This window comes from Lissotriton helveticus, chromosome 6 (genome assembly GCF_964261635.1).
Source record: "Lissotriton helveticus chromosome 6, aLisHel1.1, whole genome shotgun sequence".
Taxonomy (NCBI): Eukaryota; Metazoa; Chordata; class Amphibia; order Caudata; family Salamandridae; genus Lissotriton; species Lissotriton helveticus.
The window spans coordinates 1,273,930,432-1,273,952,545 of NC_136067.1; the positions used below are offsets into that span (position 1 = coordinate 1,273,930,432).

Here is a 22,114-nt window from a genome sequence, read left to right on the forward strand (position 1 = left end):
GTAAACACTCTGAGAGGTCACTTATGTACAGGGTAAATAAAATGCGGGCTAAGACGCAACCTTGCTTTAGGCCATTCCTTGTAGCAATAGGCCCTGTCAGCCCTTATTCAAACCCCAGCTGAACTTTGCACCATATTGCAGAATGTAATGCCATGATTATGGTGAGCAGGTCGTTTGGTATTCCAAGCATCCCTAGCTCTGTCCATAGAGTTAGCCTATCTACACGGTCAAAAGCAGTGGTAAAATCAACAAAGACACAATAAACCGTTTGCTTCTTCATTACTATATATTTGTCTATGCCTGTTTGCAAGACTGTGATGTTATCCGTTACAGAGTGCTTTGGTCGAAAGCCAACCTGAGTCGTTGGTATTGCGCCTGTAGAAAATGCCCAATCTTGCAGATGTTCCAGCACGCATTTAGCAAAGATCTTCCCTGTAGCATCCAGGAAGGCTATCTGTTGATAGTTATTGGGGAGTAGTCGGGATCCTTTTTTCAAGATGGGCAACACGATGCTCCCTTGCCATGATTTTGGAATTCTCCCGGTGGAAAGACAGTGGGAGAATACCGGAGCCAGAAACTTGCTCCAGTCTTCAAGGTTGCTTTAAAGAACTTTAATGGGGATTTTATCTGGGCCTATTGCTGCAGTTGATCTTGCTGCCTTTATGCATAGTGCTATTTCTTTCGCTGATGGCGCTATCATGTCAGGAAACTTTTCCTCTTTTCTGTACCCAGGTTGTGTTGAATTTGATAGGCCATAAAGATTTGGCTTATAGATCTCGAGGAGATATTTTCCCCACTCCGATGGTGAAACTGGAGAGGAGTTACTAGCTTTCCGTATGCCTGTTGCTTCTGCTACAATCCTCCACAACTCCTTACTGTTTTTTTGGTTCACTGCTATTTGAATGTCCACCCAGTTTTTGTCAATTTGTGCACGCCTAGTTTTCTCCTTTACAACCATTTCTGTCCGGCTCCAGAATATTAAAAAAATTGAAGTCTAATCAATGTGTTTAACTTAGAGGTTACGCTTTCTGGATGGTTTGGGGGTAATTGACCCTTACGCATCCCGCATCTAGCTGTGCGGGCGGTCAATGAGACCACTATCGCGGCAATTGTGTTCTCATGAGCTGCTATCGGGTCGGGACAGTACTTCCGCTAGTCAATAATGAAGAAATTGATTTGGAGTTCTACTTTATTCGCCCGTTCTTGAAGTGGATTTTTATGGTTGCATTTTGTTGTGACAGAGACCATGATTGAGAAGGTTGTAATGGGATCTCAGTTGTCAATAACAGAATTGCATGGTTTCTTACTTTTGTGGTTTTGTGGTTTGAACGGTCAGGGGTTGCATCATCCCATGGAGATCCAGTCTGAAGATTATATAGTCAAGAATGGATGTACTAGATGGTTCCTTTCTGGTATAAGCTGCGGGAATGTCCCCTTCCGTTTAGTATAAGCCCACTTAAGGCCGTCGCCGAGGTGACTAGAATTTTCCCTCTTTTGTCAGCCTTGATCTCTGAAGGGAATAACGGTGATGGAATTGACACCATACCTTCATATGCCTAAGTGCTCCATTCAGACAATAAAGTATCAAGAATGTTTCCACTGAAGTCCCCCGTTATCAGTAACGAAGGAAATCCTTTGGAATCTATAACAGAATCAATTTTGAGCAAAACTTTGATCATTAGATGGTCATTCGCAGGCCCCGGGGGATATAAACATTAAGATAAGGAGATTGTGCCTGGAGTCAGCAGTCTTTTTCTTATACTTAATCTTCATACATTGGATATTTGGCAGACACATATTAACTACTTCCTGATCCCAAAATTGATCTTCCTTCAGTAAAATTGCAAGGCCTCCTTCTGCGTGGGCCCTTCTCACTGCATCAGTCGGGAGATCTTATATAATGTAGTCTTTTTGGTCAAAATATGCTAATGCCCATGTTTCTTGCATAGTCACAATTGACGGTGAGTTTTCTAAGATCAGTGCTAGTTTTCCAGGGCCTTTCCCAGATAAATTCCATGATGCAATACTTAAAGATCTGCTAAAAGGGAAGCTTGTTTGCCTTGCCTGGCTTATGGCTATTCAGATTTTTAGATATCCAAGACCAAGAAAGATTATGGGACTGAGACCTAAGGTTTTTTTGGGTGAGGACCAAGATTCGTCATTCCCCGTCACTTACGGAAACAGTAATGTTTTTCGCTTACATGTCTAGTGATGAAAGTTATATATTAAACAATGTATCTTACTATATAAAAGTCACTTCTGCTAAACTCAATAGATTCACCTTAACTTCTTTTTTTCTTTCGTTTTCAACTTCCCGCACTACAGCTGTCCTTCCTAAGTTGCCGGCTATCAAAATGCTAAGAAACAGCTGTTTTGAAAGTTGGGCTTGGATAAATATTGTCACATCCTTTTCCAAAATGGCCATTGTTATCTTCAATCCAATTGAATCCAATGCAGAGACTTAACTTTTTCAAAATGTCTCCGAAGCAACGTCATCACGTGCGCATGCGTGACATCATCACGCTCGCTATTAACACCTTCGCTGCGGTGGATATTCCGCCGCAGCACTAAGGCGTCGGGGGGGGGCGCACGGCGCGCCCATGCTGGTGACGGAACTGCTCCGTCCGCTCAATAGAACGGGCCGGGCGGGCCATGACGGAACCGCTCCGTCATCAGCACAGCGCGACCGCGGCTGATGACGGAGCGGTTCCGTCATCAGCACGGAAGTGGTTAAAGAAGCCTCCGAGGAACAATCCTGTTTCTGATGCGCCCTCAGGAGACAACACGTGATCCATGCTGCGCAAGCGAAGAAAAGCTCGGGCAAGCACAGGTCTGTGCTCAAAAACCATTACCGCAGCGGAGCACAAGCCCAAAACAGCCACTCGTGCCCAGTGGTAAAATTCACATATTCCCATACCTATTACACTTTAAGTTCCTAAAGTCTATATATCTATCTGCCTACTGCTGATACGCTAAAAGAACCCATAAATTGGGTCAGTTCAAACAATTACTAATTACATGTAAATCTACTTAAATCTCCAAACAAATACACGTTTAATAGTAAAAATTCACAAAATAACACACAGAAATAATCTGAAATATTAAATATCCTTAAAACTTAAACTAAATCAGATATCATACACATCAAAAAACCTACATTCACACAATACTAATCTGTCAAGGAGCAGCCAATAAAAGAAGTCGGTGGCTGCGGAGATGGGAGTTACATAGGCTTAGGAACATTCTAGTTCTGGAATTTTCGATGTTTGCTTTAAAGTGCTGTAAGAAGCTGGAAATAGAAGATATGTATGCATAACGCTAGCCTCCGATCTTGACATGAAATGACCACATCTATGCGTGTTCGCATTTGCTTCATCACTAATTAATCCTTAGTGTGTATGCTGCTTTGCACCACCACTCATTAATTCTAAATGCATGTTTTATTTTCCCAACCACTCAGCACTCATTAGTAAAGGTTCTGATCTATACCATCATTCAATAATCTTGAATGATTTTTCAGATCTGACTTCAGAAATCTTGAGTGCTTGGCCGCGTTTGACACCATCTGCTTTAGGACTGTGTGACAAGAAAACAAAAAAAGACAACAAAGCCAGATTCCCCTGATTCAGGCTGCTTAAAGAGGTAAAACAGACCATGAAGTAAATGGACATAGTCCTGGGGAGAAATGCAGCTGCTGCGTTGATGGCAGAATGAAGTTGCTGATTTTGTTGGTGATGTAATGAGCATTCTACCTAGTCATGCTGAAGAACTAAAGGGAAAGGGCTTTCATTTTGCCACTTCAGGGTCCATGGAACACAAAGGTTTTGGTTGCGGCAGGTACTTGTCTACATTGTTTCACATCAGTTTCCCATTCTCTATAGTTATATGACATGGTGCATTTAAGAGTCAACTCACACTGCCTGGAAATTAAAACTATGCATGCCATGCATGGTATCAGTTTCATTAGTCTATCCACGGAAAACAGGAAGTCATGGCATTTTGTTTGCCTTGTTATTAGATGATTTTATGTGGTATTTTATATCAAAATGTCGGTCTTTTCAGCATTCTTGTTCTTCCAAGCGGACTGCGAGAAGGAAAGCTTTGCAGACTTAGGGGCCCGATGTAGGTGGCCCAAATACCGGTCGGTAACGGTGAAATTCGGTAAATTTCACCGTTACAGACTGGTATTTAGGCCTTCGTGATGTAGGGAAGGATTCGGTAATAAGGAATCGGTAATACTGATTCCTTAAATGCAATGTAGAAAGCACATAAAAGAGTGCTTTTGGGCCTAAAGGAATCAGTAATTACCACCAACTTCAAGTTGGTGGTAATTACCGAATTCCTTTAAAAAAGCACTTTCTTGCTTTTTTTTTGGCACACATCCATGCCCTTAGGGCATGCATGTGTGCCACATGCGCACACATGCACATTTTAGGGGTTCAACAGGGTGTCCTTTGGACACCCTGGCACCCTTGAAATACCTCCCGGTATTACCGATTCAGTAATACCGAATCGGTAATACCGAATGTCTTAACATTCATTCCTATGGGCCTCCAAGCCCATAGGAATGAATGGGTAGGTATTTGTTATTACCGAATCTCAATTACCGATTCGGTAATAACGAATATTAAGAATTCTGTATTTTTTACCGAATTCTTACCAACATCTGAAATACCAATTTCTAAATACCTAATCGGTAAAACTCGGTATTTAGAATTCGGTATTTCACTATTACCTACATCGGGCCCTTAGTTTGAGGTAGGATGAAACTTTAAAACAGCTGATATAAAGTTCTTTTACACAAATAGGTTAAAAATGATTGGATATCATCATACTAATAGGTGTACATATTTATAGCCAATGTGAAGGTGGGCTCTTATTTGTTATTGCCACAGTTTTCTTGAGATGCTATGAACCTTAACCGCATGCGTGCGGCCGCGATTTTCGCGCTGTGTGGCTTTTTTTTTTAAAACGCGTTACATGACGAGCTGAGCTCGTCATGAGCATGCGAGCGGCGCAACTCATGACGAGCTCAGCTTGTCATGAGCATGGAAGGGGTTAAAGCAAAGAAATCTTTGAAAAAACACTACTCGGAGTAATGTGTATGAGACAATCTGTGTGCATCCAGAAGTAACTGAGTCTGGAAGCATGAGTTTACTGGGGGAAGAGCCTACTGTTATTATATTATTGTGATAAAGAAGTCCATTTCACCTCATTTTCAAGCCTCACTTCATCAGTCGCCAGTTAAAAAAAAAATCTATCTCTTATCTTTATATAGTAGTTTTTAGACCGAGCATGTAGTAGCGCGCATGCGCTGCTCTGGCGAGACTTTATGTAAAGAATAAAAGGGCTTTGGAAATCTGACCACACGCTTGTGCGTGTGGTTTAGTTTTGTTTGCAGGCTATTGGGCTTTGCGTGTGTCTTTCTAAGAAAGACAGCACGCAATTGGGCAAAGGCAGGTGCATGTCCAGCCTTTGCTCCGCCCATGGCCTATTGGTGGTGGTTACTCGCACGGCCGACATCTGTTTTGCATTATCGTATCCAGACTTGTGCGCCATAATGAGGCCTGCTCCCTCACACAAGCATGCGCGTGCGTGCTCTCCCGCACCACTCGCGGCTTGTTTTGAAGGCAGCCGTGCAACCAGTGCTAATACTGCGGCCTCACTTGCCTCTCCCGCTGTCCGTGTTGTGTCTGTCTGTGTAGGCGGCTGCTGTGTTTGGCCTTACTTGTTTAAAAGAGCTGGGTGTGAAGCGTTCGGCTGAAGCGCTATTTTGTTGCCGATGCCATCAGGCGACGACCCGTGAATCAGCCTGTGCTCCTCAAATGTTGTCATGTAGGACCTAACAACAGGCAGTAGGAAAATACACCACTGAACATGGCTTCCGGAGCATTGCTGCTGGCATAAAGCGCTTCAACGCGCGCCTCGTCAGAGGTAGTAAGCGCAATAGAAATGCAATTCCAATCCAATCCTCTCAAAGCACAAAAGCGGGAGCTGGACCATCTGCCTCAGCGTCACCCTTTGGCTCACGGGTGCCATGTGCACCACCTTCCTTAATGCCTCCAGAGACTAAACTGTATTTCATAACATGGGTCTTGTCATGTTCTCGAGTCGATGCTGGGAGAATGACAGGCCAAGGCAGCAGAAAGCGATCCATCCCGTGACCTGCTGGTTACACGTACATCTATCTATCTATGCGGCAGGCACCTAATCTACTGAGCTGTCTTGCTGAAAAGTTCACGTCTTACTCCCAGGCTTAAGTGTGTGCCTACATCAGCCTGTGTGCAGGGCGGGTCCGTTTCCACATGTAGGTCGCACGGGCGATCAATGGCGCCTCCTTGAGGCATCAATGACACATCTGCCCTGTAGCCCTGCAGTGTTTTATCCGTGTGCACGAGCACTGGTGGGGTACAAACACCGGTCCTTGCCTGGGCCGCCAAAGTGCCTTGACTGGGTGCTCTAGGCGGAATTTTGTGGACCTCTGCAGAATCCGGAAATATACCCTCACACAAATGTGAAGAAAATACATGACTTTAGTCAAAGTTTTTTACAACAAGGGGTGGTGATGGACAGAGTCTCTGAATTAAGCAGAGTACTCTCACCCAGTCAAGAGATCAGGGCTAGATCCAACACCGTTTTTTAGCTCATTGCACCATCCCAGTTTCAGAACCTGGCTGTATGCAAATTAGTCTGTCCCTGGCCCAGTGCATCATGGGAACAGGGCAGACCAGACTACAAAAGCCAATTCTTACACTGGGAAGGAAACAAGCTTCCGGGGACCGGTTTCTGCCATTTCAGGCGTCTTCGGCCCGGCTTGCTTGAATCCTGATGGTGCAATGAGCAAGGGACTCACATCTGAGTATACCCTTCCACGCTTAGGGTGGACAAAATAATTTACAACAAGGGGTGGTGATGGACAGAGTCTCTGAATTAAGCAGAGTACTCTCACCCAGTCAAGAGATCAGGGCTAGATCCAACACCGTTTTTTAGCTCATTGCACCATCCCAGTTTCAGAACCTGGCTGTATGCAAATTAGTCTGTCCCTGGCCCAGTGCATCATGGGAACAGGGCAGACCAGACTACAAAAGCCAATTCTTACACTGGGAAGGAAACAAGCTTCCGGGGACCGGTTTCTGCCATTTCAGGCGTCTTCGGCCCGGCTTGCTTGAATCCTGATGGTGCATTGAGCAAGGGACTCACATCTGAGTATACCCTTCCACGCTTAGGGTGGACAAAATAATTTACAACAAGGGGTGGTGATGGACAGAGTCTCTGAATTAAGCAGAGTACTCTCACCCAGTCAAGAGATCAGGGCTAGATCCAACACCGTTTTTTAGCTCATTGCACCATCCCAGTTTCAGAACCTGGCTGTATGCAAATTAGTCTGTCCCTGGCCCAGTGCATCATGGGAACAGGGCAGACCAGACTACAAAAGCCAATTCTTACACTGGGAAGGAAACAAGCTTCCGGGGACTGGTTTCTGCCATTTCAGGCGTCTTCGGCCCGGCTTGCTTGAATCCTGATGGTGCAATGAGCAAGGGACTCACATTTGAGTATACCCTTCCACGCTTAGGGTGGACAAAATAATTTACAACAAGGGGTGGTGATGGACAGAGTCTCTGAATTAAGCAGAGTACTCTCACCCAGTCAAGAGATCAGGGCTAGATCCAACACCGTTTTTTAGCTCATTGCACCATCCCAGTTTCAGAACCTGGCTGTATGCAAATTAGTCTGTCCCTGGCCCAGTGCATCATGGGAACAGGGCAGACCAGACTACAAAAGCCAATTCTTACACTGGGAAGGAAACAAGCTTCCGGGGACCGGTTTCTGCCATTTCAGGCGTCTTCGGCCCGGCTTGCTTGAATCCTGATGGTGCAATGAGCAAGGGACTCACATCTGAGTATACCCTTCCACGCTTAGGGTGGACAAAATAATTTACAACAAGGGGTGGTGATGGCTCTGAGTTTGACATTTGCAGAGCCTTCTGAGTAAGACATTGTTGACAGATTCACACAAGCAGCATCTCACTGCATTTATCGGGTCTCAGGTTTCAGAAAATCCCAGGGTTCCATCGCCTGCCGGAAGCCTGAATAGTGCAGTCATTCACTTGGGAAGGTGAGAAGAAATTTGGATTTATCCTCTCAGACTGCTGTAAACTGTCCCAACCTGTCACCCACAGAGGCAGAAAGACAGCTATGGCCATTATGAGGTGGCGGGTCAGCACAAAGTCTGGGCGGGCCGCCTCACCTCTTTTTTTTATCATTTACTCTTTTCCCCTGTGTCTTGTGGGCTCTCTTCCCCCCTACACCAGGGACAGATTGTGGGTTAACACCTCCTTAACATTGCCCCTGGGGGCAGAAAGACTGCTGAGGCCATAAATGGATTGGGCACAGCCCGATCCCAGGAAGGCTGCCCTCTACCCTTCTTTTTTTATTGCCTTGCAGTCTACTGTGCTTTCTGTACCCCAAACGGGGGCGATGTAAAAGACTGTGTTTGGAGTGGGGGTATGGCTTGATGCCAGAGTAGGATGCCCAAACTCCTTATTGAAAATAGAAATAGACTTGATGGTCTTGTGGGATTTCTATCCCACCCTCCTCGGGGGTGGGGGATGTCAGTACATCTGCTAAAGCTGGTCGGGTGGACATGGCCCAATGCCAGGGCCACCCCCACCATTTCTTTTTCACCATAATGAAATCCCTAGTAGGATTTCTGCCCACCTCAGGGGGATAAAAGGCGGTTTTGTTCCTTTTGGGGTGGGTGGGCATGACCTGATGAGAGAGTGGGCTGCTTACACCCCTTCTTTAAGAAATAAAAAAGAATGTAGTAGCCTAATGAGCTTTGTGTTCCCTCCCAGCAGGGGGGGGTGCAGAAAGTCTGCTGGGGCTATTATTAGATGTTGCACAAGCACCAATGCCTGGATAGGCAGCCCACTCCCTTTCTTTTTGTTCTTAAATTATCTCCGGTGTCTAGTGGGATTTCTTTTCCCTCCTCTCCACCTGAAGCCTGGGGGCAGGAAGACTATTTTTAAATCTTTAGGCAGGGAGTACATGCCCCTGGGCAGCGGAGCAGCTCCCTCCACAAATGCCTTTGGGGACGGTGTCCCCTTTCCAGCTGTACTTCTTCTGCACAGATTGGTGCCCCGGGGAAAGCTTATGCAACTCGCCCAAACACTGATCCAAGTGAAAGCAGACAGCACACAATGGCACTGTCTGCTTTCATTTAGACACTGTGCACGCTGAAAGTAACACTACAAAAAAAACATTCAGCTCTTCCCTCATGTTCTCAGTTTCTTTTTTTTAAAGAAAACCCTTCTGGTGCTAATTTGGTGAAAGAACCGCCCACATTATCTGTATAACAGAGGCAATGTAGTGGACATGAACGGTTTGTCCTCTACATTAAAGAGGTTAAAAGCCCCAGTCAGTTTACCAAGCAGTACCAAGCATCAATCATACATGTATATAGCCCTAGGCAGTCTTGGCCAATAAGGCGCGAAGGGGCAGTGAGCTTCAATGACCAACACATTATTGAGCAGAAGCAGCCCCTCTAAATAACAAGCCTTAGTAGCCCCAGGAATTACTACCCATCACTGGTTTCAGACAGTAATGGGCATCAATGGCCCCATGAACTCAATGGCACAAGTCACTAATGAGTTTTAGAGACCCTAGGAATCAATGATCCCAGCAGCAATCAACCTCAATATCTTAAGCACTAAGGAATATCAATGTCCCCAGACAACAATGACAGTTAATAGCCCCAGGCAGTCATGAGCCACAATAGCCCAAAAAGCAAATAGGACTTGTATTAGAACTGACAAAAAAAAATTGTAATCTCTGGTGACAGAATATCATGTGCATGGTACCTCTTTCTTATTTTTTAAGTACTATGGTTATTTCAGAGTAATTATAATGATGCAAACGTAGGACTATATTAAGTGTTATCTGTTATGTATTAAGTATATTATATAGTCGTACTGGGTGAAAAGAAATTTAGCTTGAAAGGGGTGGTTTTTTTAACATGGAAATGTCTATTGAAAACAGTATGTAATTTACTGAACTACAGTATTGGTTGTCTGTAGTTGAAAAGAGAAAAATACCAAACTATATATTTAAGACAAGTTAAGACTATAGAATTGTATTTAAAAAAAACACTATTTTCTTTGTTAAAAACCTATTTGGTCTGTAGAAGTGAAAGAGTGTTGAAGCGTTTCCCAGCATGTTGAAGCTAACAATAGGTACTTATTGGAATTAGAATGTTCATTTTATTTACCTTTCAATTTTTAGAATGCTGACTTAAGAACGAACAACGGTAAAGCTGTGCTCAAGGGTTTGTGGCCGTCATCAAGATAACGCATCCGAAATTTCACAAGAACTCAAATTTTTTTTTACTTATTTCACTGGGACCAATGACATATTTTCTATAGTTCAATTGCATGTCTGTGAATTTTGGGATTTCATAACACTGCATTTTGTGCAATAAGACCAGTCATAGTATTTAATATGTGTTGGTAGTAAACATAGCTATGGTTAAAACTCACTATTATTTCAAACGCTGTTTTGGGATTTCTCATTAACTTTGACACGGTTTGACAAATCTGGACAACATTTTGCAGACAATTAGTGCAAGTGGCTAAGTTTCAGATTTCACACAGATCTGTCTACAAGGAGAAAAGTCAAAGCGGTAGGGGGATCAAAAACATGGTGTTTCCAAGTTAAGCTCAAAACAAACATGTATTTGGCACCACAGCAAACGCTACTTCATAGACTTACATTAACCTGGCATGAAATTAAAATTCTACTCAGAATAGGGCTTTTTGAGGCTCTGTGTAAATTAGTCAATAGTTTTTGAGATACTAATGTTACAAAACTCTATTGGACTTGTTTGAAAGTATTAATCTATTGTATATCTTGACCATTTTGTTTCCAGTTTTATATAGCACAAACTTGACCCGAAGGTTTCGGGTATCAGAGCGCATTACATGAACACCAGTTTCGTTACAGACAGACACATGCATTTTTTGTTAGGCACAGAGAGATTAACTGGTAGATTCATCAAAGACCCGTTTTGCGAGTCTTTAATAGCGATTCATAAGGAATCGCTCTTAAAGACTTGCAAAACGGGATTCATGTAGGAATTGCAATAAATATTGCGATTCCTACATGTTCCTTATTTGCGATTAGCAAATTGCTAATCGCAAATAAGGAATAACTCCCCATGCATTCCTATGGGCCTAATGGCCCATAGGAATGAATGGGGAGTTATTCCTTATTTGCGATTAGCAATTTGCTAATCGCAAATAAGGATGCAATTTCAAGGGTGCCAGGGGTGTCCAAAGGACACCCTGTAACACCCCTCAAATGCAACATTACACAGGTGTTGCGCACACACATGTCCAAAGGACATGTGTGTGTGTAACATGCAACAGAGAATAATGCACTCAAGTGCTTTTTTCTATTTTTTTCGCCATTTACCACGAAGTCTGACTTCGTGGTAAATAGCGGCCAAATATTGCGAATTCGCAATTTTTAAATGTTTCATGAATGGCATTTAAGGAATCTCTAACAGAGATTCCTTAAATGCTAATCCTCGCAAATTTGCGAATTCTTTATTAGCGATTTTTGCATTTGGGATGATGAATCCCAAATGCAAAAATTGCACTCGCAAAGGGCCAGATTCTCAGAATCTGGCCCTTTTGCAAGCGCATTTCGCTTGATGAATCTGGCTGCTAGTGATTTGTCCAGAATCACAGGATGTTGAGCGTTGTTGCCGAGACTCTATCCAGATTCCCCAGATTAGAGGTCGACCGCCGTTGCCATTAGGCTAGATTATGGAACCTCAGAGGGTCCAAGGCGATCTCACTGGTTGGCCACCATTGACATTTTTTGTTGCAGCAGCCATTATAAGAAAATAATGTGTGTAAAAATCTGTCATGAAGGGTTTAAAGGGTCATAGCGGGCATCACCCGGCCACAGAAATGAAGATATTATAGATGAGCAGATACTGCGACCATTGGTTATGTCATGGGCTCCCAGACCTAGTCCTGCGTCTCCCAAAAATGTTTAAACTGTAATTGTCTTCATGCAATTACTGAAAATGGAAATTGCTAAATGTGTCAATGTCTGGTCAAAGATTATGCACCTAGAGACTGTAGACAGGGGTCTGACCATAATATAGGCCCTTTGGCCATAGCCTGTTGTGCATGGCCCAGGGATGTGCACAGCTGGGGTTGGGGTTGGGGTTGGTGTAGGGCCTAGTTGCGCCCAGATCTGTCTTTGCATATCAAGGGCCCTATTACAGATAGGACGCACTTTTTCTGTTTGCGCCACTGTGCACCTTAACACAGGTGTGCCGGGCACAAACAGAGAAAGTGCGCCCTATGACATGGAAATTGCTGCCTCCAGGGCGGCTGCAAAGATGTGCTGCCCTGAGGGCAGTGCATTCAAGTAAAAAACTGAGCAGCTTTGAAGCAGCCACTCATGTTTCACTGTGCAGGCAGCAACACGCCTGCACTTTTAAGGGGGATTAGAGATCCCCTTGTAGGTGGATGCAGTGAGTGACTGCACTTGCTTGCAAGGGGATGAATGGGGGGACCACAGGACCCTCTCCCCCTCCAGAGGGCCGCCATCACGGGGCGTACTGACAGGCCCACTGTCAGAGCCCCTCCTGACAGCTTATTTGCCCCTGTGCCAGTGTCTGTGATACGGCACGGGTGCAGAGGTAAAGGGATTCCCTCATCTGCATGGGGCCACGCTCGCTGGTGATAGTGCGGGTGCTATATGCACACCAGCGCTATCTGTATTACAGAAAGGGCCCGCACAAGCGTCTGCTGCCTTTAACACCAAAGTGCTCCAAGGGCACATTAAGTGGGTGCACATGCCCATTGCACACCAAGGACACTTCCGTAATACGGCCCCTGATGTCCATAGGCTGCCATACTGGTGGCAAGTGAAATGATGCAGGTTAGGCACTGCGTCTGCAGCTAGCTGAGTATAGCCTATGGCTGTGTGCACCAGCTTCGGTGGCTTGGAGGCTTGTGCATAGAACCCATTGCACATAGTGAAATAGTGTGTGCAAATGCTTCAATGAAACAGGGGCTGGCCCCTGCCACGTTCTGCACGTTCTGCACTCAGAGCCCACTGGGTATGGCAGAGGTCATGAGAGGTGGGCTTGGTGGCACAGGGCCTGTGCAGGGCCTGGACGTTCAGTTACAATGCCTTTGAAGTTCACAAGGTATTGTTAAGCGCGGCTTGCTCCTCATTGCACTGCTCATGACCTCACCCATTAGGTCACAGACAGTGGCGGGTGGTGAATTATTAAAGTGGTGAGGCCCCCTGTCCAGACTTTCACGTCGCAAACAAGCAGATATGCACCCAAAAAACAGACCCGGGCACGCACACAGATATTCACACATACATACATGAGCACTCCCCAGCACACAGACAAACACATACTCGCAAATGTATCTGATCAGGCCCAAGATTTCCAATTCCTTTTTCTCTGCAGCAGCGAGAGGCATACCCACGAGCTTCCACTCACTCAGAAGCTGGAATAGGGTGGAAGGCGCCAAAGTAGACCTTGTTTCTCTATTCCAGCTTCTGATTGAACAAGAGGGTGTGTGATTGACAAGCTGTGAAGCTCCATTATCTGACATGCTCCACTGCAGGAATCTAGTGCAGCATGTCAGATTTGCATAGTGTGTGTGAGGCCAGGCTGCACCAGCCCTCGCCTGACACATAAGCAATAAATTCATCTGGTGGATCCCTCTTCTGCTGTCAATGTAATATTACAGCTTTTACATGCAAACAAATGATCTGTTAGATGGTTTGCTTTCATATAAAGGCTGCACTGTGCCAAGCAGTAGAAAGGCAGAGGGAGGCAGGAGGTTGGTGCCCTGGCCCTTAGGGTTAGCCGCTGTTGGTCACAGATGACATCACAAATGACATCAGTGATCAATGATATAATCACATACCATCTCACAGAAGACATCATCTGTGACAATACTATGGCCAGTCCAGGCAGTGTTCTTCCATGCCAGCAAAAGAAAGCAGGTCAACAAACAAAAGCATCCCTGACTAGGGAATTTTAAAGCTGACCTGACTCTGCAATGAAAGCGACATGGTTATGACACTAGAAACTATTACTGATGTGTTGAATTGTTCAAAAATAAAAATGATGCCTTTTTTCTGCTGCTGGACTTGGAGAAATGTGATGCAGATGTAAGAGCCTAAATAGGTCACTGGCAGTACATTGCTTGGGTGTACTCAACTCATGCTAGGCAAGACCGACGGACATGTGGAGTGTGCATGTCTATACCAGACAGATGCACAGAGTCTGGCAAAAAGTCAGGTCCTACCCTTAAACCCCACTGTTTACGGTCAAATGACCCGTGCAATGGATTATTGGCAGGGATTGCATACTTGAGAACAGTGAAAGACACTGGCGCTCAGCGCACATTGAAGGCCCCGTCACACACTATTTGTTTCTGTCTATGCACAGTTGGTTACTCGCCTCTGAAATCCTACAGTGATCCAGTGTGAATGGGTATGGGTACTTGGAGATTGTGGAGCACCCGAAGACTACATCGGGTAGGAGCAGCAATTCTATTATAATCCCAGATTGTAGGATACTGCTTCCGGGATAGAGAGGCATTCTTTCACCCAAAATTTTACCTAAACCATATGTCCACTGAATGATTAATCGGACATGCTGGTAAACCTTAGTTTCATGAGGCAATGTGTCACGAAAGTAAGGCCTACCCCAACATATCAAAATAGTAAAAATAGTCAATTAAGTAAGGTCCCAATCAATATTTGACTTCTAGATCAGCAAAAGAAATTTTAAAGATTCATAACAAAAATTTAAAAGATATGTGGTACAAAGTGATTGCCATGAATGCTTTTATCAAATAGATGCTTACAGAGAAGTGCAATCAAAAATAGTCCCAAGTCAGCAGCAAAATCAATAAACGGAGAGCATCCCTAGCAGCATCTAAATCTTCAGGAATGTCTTCACGCTCACCCCCAAAATATAAGGTTTATATACAGTATTGACGTGAATTGAATCACTAAAACTGTAGAATGATCCTGTGTTCAAAAAGTTATATTCTCAGGAAATCGGAGCACAATTTTATTAAACGTCATATTGCCTTAGCTCCCAAGCACTATATCACTAGATGACTGTCTATTCTGCCCACCATATGCTAATTGCATAAGGAAGCTGGCGATGGAAGAACAAAGTAGACACTTGAACAACAGCAAGGTATTGTGAATGAGTAGGGTACCATCAGCTAATGGAAGATCCTTGAAGAAGGATACATTATTGAGTCATCATGGGAAAGTTTCTGTTGAGCACAGCAAGAACAATTTTAATGGAAATAAAGAAACATGACTCTGCGTGACTGTGTGCTGCAGAAATAACGGTCCCAGAATACTTTTTTTTCCCGTCCAGTAAATTGTCCCACTTCTATGTTTTCCTTGTATTGAAGTATAAACATCTATTTAGATATATGAGCATAGATGTCATTGCATTTCTGTCTTAATCGCAAAAGTAAATTGATATTGTGAGGGACCACTGTTCCAATATAAATGCTCAAACCCAAGGTCCCTTCCAGATAACTTGGGTATCCTGGTCTCTTCAAAATATATACAGCTCTATAAGAAGCCTGTATGCCAGAAGCCCGTGCTCCATTGATCATCCAAGTTTGTTCCACAAGGGGTATGATGTTTTTCCACAATGACATAAAGATTATGTTGCACTCACAACTGAATAATAAGGTACTATATACCTTGTAAAAAGCAACATCATAAATAAAGAGCTAAACACCACAAAAATTAAAATAAGGCACTACAAAGCAAAATTGGTCAAGGTGCTATGTCACCAATAAGCTACTACACAACCACCAGTCAGCAAACAAGCATTAAATATATTGTGTAAAGCACCACATAGCTAACAAAACAATACACATACAATGGAGTGGGCTAGGTACACTAACTGTTGAAGATACATGCCTGATACACATGGGGGGAAAAGTTTAAGGACATTTATGTGTGTGAGAAAAATATATATGTATGATCACAAACATCAAGCTAAACCAAACAAATTAGGTATGATCTAATCAATTTTGAACACTCTCTTCTATCTTCCTTTGTGACAACTAACTCCCTGTTTAAGTAATTTTAGAAGTTTAAAAAAAACAATAGAGTTTACAATATTGGGAGATGTGAACGTCTTAATGCAAGGTAGTGATTTAACCTTACCTTCTTCGCCTTGTATGTACACTCTGTAATGTTGCACATTATTTCGCACTCAGTACCAAATTACAGCATCAGCAGTTTCACAAATGAAATCAATGATTACACAAAGATGGAAGCTCCTTTTGAAATGCAAATCCCCAAAGTGTAATAGATCATCATTATCATTCTCACAAATCTACAGATCATTTGCTCAATGTCACATTCTCTGTAAAAATCCCAGCACAAACCCCATTAAGAAGAAACAATTGCACAATTACCAAATTAAAATTAGGTCTCACAACGTGAGCTTACAGACAGAACCATCACACGTACACACTCGCCAACATACCCACCCTGTCTCTCATTCACAGCTAATGTCCACATTTCTCACACTATGGTGTTGAAAGTTACGATTAAGTTAGCACCTTACCTGGTGAATGTGCGCGTCTTTTTAGGTTTTGCGTTTAGCCAGCATTGATCACCCTTTTTTCAGTGAACACACACATGTATATAGAGTAAAGTGAAAACGTATCTTACCATATGTATCTCCATTTGGAAAAACAAAGGAAATCCGAAACACCTCGGGGCCTATTGGAAAGACAATGTTTATTTCATTACATAAATCTCAACAGATCATTTCAGTAAATTTACCAGAATCAGATATTAGCATTGCAGGTTGGAGATTGCTATGCATCATAAAAATACATAAACATATTTCAGATTTTCTATGACAAAACTTTGAGAAGGGCTCTACAGGACTGTTAATCCTGTACATGTGGAGTAGAAAGCAGATATCGAATTACTTTACAATGCTCTGATAGAAACCCTATTAAGGAGGCTGTGGTTGCTAGATTGGTACTTATAAGAGTTGGGCAGAGGGGCAGTGCCGAAAGAAGTTGAAGAATGGAAAGGCGGGATATCTTTAAAGGAAAAATAAACAATTGTATCTATATATGCTCAACAAGCCTTCAGCAGTCGTGGCATGTAGATCTCCAAGGTCCCACACCAATCATCACTCACTGTTTGTTCAACTGGATAAATATTGCTCTGGTGGCACCTACAGCTATAGCAGTGTACATGATGTCAGTTATGTTTTTAAGTTTGTGAGCCTTTTGGCACCTTTATGATTCTGAGTTCTTCCATTATTTCCTTTTCCTTTGGTAAGCCACATTGTGATGGTTATTTCAACTAACATTTTTTTTTTAATCAGGTGTTTGGCGCCAGCTTTATCGATTTTCTCTATAGCCACTATGCACACAAATGGTATATAATGTTTCCCCCTTCTATGTTTTTTCAGACCGTTGTTTACCACTCATCAAAGCAAATGTATTTTTCCCGTTTTAATTGACCACTGAGAGGTGGGTCAATAAATGTGTACCACATTTTCTTTGACCAGATTAGTAAAGCAATTTACTAACTGTTTTTGAATAGATTACCCAGCGCCAAGTGCTGATGAGACCTTCCACTCATCCAGGGTTGGAACGAGTCAACACTTACCCCAAGGGAAAACATTAGACTTTAGAGTCCAGATCCAGGGGAGCTTACCATCAGTTATGAGAAATGCGCATCAGAGACTCTCTTTGCTTCTCCTGAATCATGCTGCTTATAGCACTCCTTGGCGACTCACGCAAAAGGCTTGTTCGGTTTCACTGAACTGTAAAAATAATTATTGTTATATACCTTTTCTGGAAACCTTCCCCTATTTCCTTTAAAGCAATTGTGGAATTGGCCTGTTTCTTTGCGAATCCAGATGGTTCTTTTATATTGTACAGATTGATTCACTGGTGATGGGTCAAGTACACAATATACTGCACATTAATCAAACGTTTTCCTGTGCATGATTACAATTAAATATATGTGAGGAATATTATTTAGATAATTTAAGAAATAACGAATAGTTGCACTGATCAACCAATCTGTTGCTTCTGTGGTGTTAGTTTTCCAAAAAGGAACAAATAACTTCTATGTGAGGTCCTTTTCTCTTGTGCGTTAAATGTACTGTGGCCCACGTCCCGTGTGTAAGGGACCGTCCCCCCAGTCCCACAAGAGGAGGCTTTCTTTAGAATTTGCAGTGAATAGCAAGTAGGTGAAAGAAAGAAACAATGAATGTCTCCTTCCAAGCAACACACAAGTTCTATCACTTATTGAATGTTCCTCTGACAATCTAGAGGCCATGGTACAAAACACAAGCTTTATTCTTCCTTTCTGGTCACTGCAGGATCTCTTGGACACGAAGGCCCTAATTATGAGTATAGGACTTAATTTCAGAATTGTAAATTATGCAGTAACCACCACACCCCTATAATTTTCCCGAGGTAAATTTCGGCAGGGTAAGTCTGCTGAAATTTACCAAGGGAAAAATGCTGGCAATTACCAATATATGAAGAATCATGTCTGGAAAGCACTATGTTCGGTATGTACTTCTCCCTTTTGAAGGGGACTACTCTGAATAGAAGATATTAACCTCACCTGTAAAAACTTCACCCAACAGTAATGGTATTTGACATGTATAGTAAATACCTCATCCTATTACAGGGCCCTTTTAGTCAGGCCTTGAGGCTTATTCCAGGTCTAGCACAGAAGAAGTGAGGAAGAAAATAAAAAATAATACAGGAATTGTTGACCATGGACAAAGTGTGTAATGTTTAATTTCCATGTGCTGGTGGGACCAAAGAAGAATCTATGATCTCACTACTAGGTAAAGTGGAGTGCACCAGAGCTTCAGTTAACATTTTTGAGTAGGTCAGAAAGTCAATTCCTCTAACAAAATATGAAAAGGCTTGCTGAAATTATTGAAGCTTGAGTCTCTGAATTTGTGAAAGAAGAATAGAAAACTGGTCTTTATCTGTGAAATATAATTTAGGCGAGTGAAGATAGTTTAAATCTTGTAAATGCCTCTTTTCCATTAAGAATTCAGAGGTAGAGAGTGAGTGTGAGCACCCACATGAATGGGCGAGTTAGTTATACACCCATTCCTGTTTCACCATCCATAAATGGCAGTGTAGAAAAATAAGAAACAGTAGTGAGAAACCATGAACAACAAACAGAGGGAGCCATTGTGCAAATTAAGAAATTCATGAAAGTTGGACTAAATAGTGATATTGTCAGAAAGAGAATTCCTGGTTGGCTGAGGTATGCAACCAGGCGAGACAGGAACCATCACTCTAGTCAGGGTAAGCTAGATACACTAGACAAAGTAGCCTTAAAGGTATCCCTGGAGACAACAACCGATCACTTCACACTACCCTTTCGCCTCTTGCAACATGCGCGCCGTGCCCGTATAGGGCCTGACTAATTCAACAATATATTTGCACAGTAAAATGAAGTACTTACATTATTTTATTTCAATATAAAAATCACTTTTTTAAAAACCTTTTTTATATATTTAAAATTCAGAAATGTGTTCCGAAGCAATGTGAACAGTAAATATATTACAAAATGCTTTTCCACAGTATATATATTCCACTAAACATAGACCACCTGGAGACTATATTCACATTTTCTTAAAAAACACATAATACATGAAAATAAAACACATAAAGATAACCAAAACACCCCACTAAGAAAACAACGTTATTCGTTCAATTGAAATTTGAATTTGATCCAATGGCCAAAATATAATTCAGAGGGACCAATTGTATAGAAATGTTCTCATATCTCATATAGTCCCTTGGCTTTTTTGGATTCCTTTAAACAAACAGGCGACAACGCATTTTGGTGGTTGAGACCAATGGATATGGGGCCACCTTCTTCAGGACAGTTTTGTATGTAGGGTCACTTCTTACAATTAATTATTGTTTTATCTTGGAGAGAATCCTTGGTCATTACAGTTCAATGCAACCTTGATATGCTCAATGCGAAGAAATTTCAAAGCTTGATTCCTTCTATAGTGTAACACTTGATGGTGTGTCATTTTCTCGTTTTTCTTCTGTATGTAACAGAATGCTACACCCTCGCTGAATGGTCTGTTGGGGTATGCCTTAATATATGTTTCAATGGTAAGAACTATACTGCCCCGTAACTGATGTCGGGTACCAGGGAATCTTCAATTACAACTCGCAACGGGTATGCCTCTTGATTATTCAAGGCTCCCAGTCGGTCGAGGAGCGCGATCTGTCGATATCGGTCCGCTTATTTGTCTTCCCCTCGATGCAGTGATAGAGGCGAAGGGGTAGTGTGAAGTGATCGGTTGTTGTCTCCAGGGATCCCTTTAAGGCTATTTTGTCTAGTGTACCCTGTTCCCTGGAATTAGTGGGGTCGTCTGGCTCTGATTTGACTAAGCTAGATACACACCAAAAGATAACCCGTGCTGACCCTCTGGTAGCTTGACACAGAGTAGTCAGGCTTATCTAAAGAGGCAATGTGTAAAGTATTTGTGCAACACACACACACACAGTAACACAATAAGTACACAACAAAAATATTCTACAAAGGTTTAGAAAAATAGATTATTATATTCCAAACAAAACAAGACCAAAATGACAAAAATCCAATGTATGGAAGTTGAGATATTGAATTTTAAAAGAATAAATGCAGTAAAGAGCTTAGAAGCAAGTAGCACTAAAAAGTTACTTCAATTCGCACTGGACCGTGCAAAGTCAAATTTCGGCCCACATCGATGGAGCGTCAGCCGGCGACAGGACCCAAACAGGCTCCAGTGAATAAAGTACCTTTCCTGTTCGCAAACAGCAAGATGCATTGATGTTGAGGCCCACTGATGCAAGGTGCATTGCTCTTCTCCAAGCAGTGAAAGCGATGCGTCAGTACCAAAGATGGGTCTGGAGTCGAGAGGAGTCGAGAGATGCAATGGATTCTGCCATGTAGTTGAAGGGATGCGTCGATCTCTCCAAGCTGCAGCGGCGGCGATGCGCTGTCCGATGCGTCGATCTCTGGAGGCAAATCGCTTGTTCCGAGGCAATGCAATGATTTTACTCCTGCAACAGAGATTATGCGCTGGTTCTGCTACCTGCAAAAAGGAGATGCGTTTAAATCTATGTTGCATGTATCTGGCCCTCTTCCATGCGCTGGTTCTGCTACCTGCAAAAAGGAGATGCATTGAAATCTATGTTGCATGTATCTGGCCCTCTTCCAGTGAGTCAGGCACAGGAGTAGGTGTAGAGACTTTGATATCCCCGAGTCTCAAGCAACAGGAGGCAAGCCAACAAGCCTGTGGAGATCACTTGGAGTAAAGGCAGAGTCCAGCTCTCCGTCAGCAGAGTCAGAGCAGCGGGGCAATACACTGGAAAGCAGGCCTCCTAAATAAGCAGTCCAGTTGAGTCCTTTAAGCAGCACAGCAGCTATCCTGTCAGAGCTTCAGTTACAAGTCCAGTAGTGTCTGATTTTAGGGGGTAAGAGACCCAGTACTTATACCCAAAAGTGCCTTTGATGTGGGGGTGATTTCAAAACAGCTCTCTGAAGTGCATAAGTATACCTTTCAACCCAGTTCTGTCTGCCAGGCTATCTGTGGGGAGTAATCAGTACTTTGTGTGGGGACAGGACACTGCCTATAGCCACTCCCTTCCATCCTGCACAGGCAAGGTCATCAGAAGGCAGTTGTATGTAGATGGGTACACAGACACACCTATCTTTCCTGTGTTGTGGCTTTCTAGAGGAAATGCACAAAGTGTAGCTGTCACCCAACCCAGACGTGTATTGGAGAAAGGCTGAAAAACACAAAGAGTTATAAGCACAGAGAAATGTCCTGATTTGGGACTAAGTGATGTCTCAATTTGTTTTTGTACTACGATTTGCGCGCATGGGCGGAGCATGCGTTTCGGTGTTCAACGCAATAACCACGAGCCAGGGAGCCTCATAAATAAATTGGACGAATTAGGAGTGCAAGCTACCATCCTGGTATTTACACTTTCTCAAAGAGGCATTCCTAA

At 43.0% G+C, this 22,114-nt stretch overlaps 1 protein-coding gene across 2 annotated transcripts in view; it reads right to left on the bottom strand.

Annotated features, from left to right (window-relative positions):
* Window positions 1-22,114, bottom strand: part of MORN2 (MORN repeat containing 2) — a 217,613-nt gene that overhangs the window by 116,271 nt on the left and 79,228 nt on the right. For both annotated transcript variants that reach the window (XM_078649009.1, XM_078649010.1), the window contains exon 2: window positions 16,767-16,817. In XM_078649009.1, the coding sequence (XP_078505135.1) occupies window positions 16,767-16,817 (51 nt within the window). The remainder of the gene's footprint in view (window positions 1-16,766; window positions 16,818-22,114) is intronic.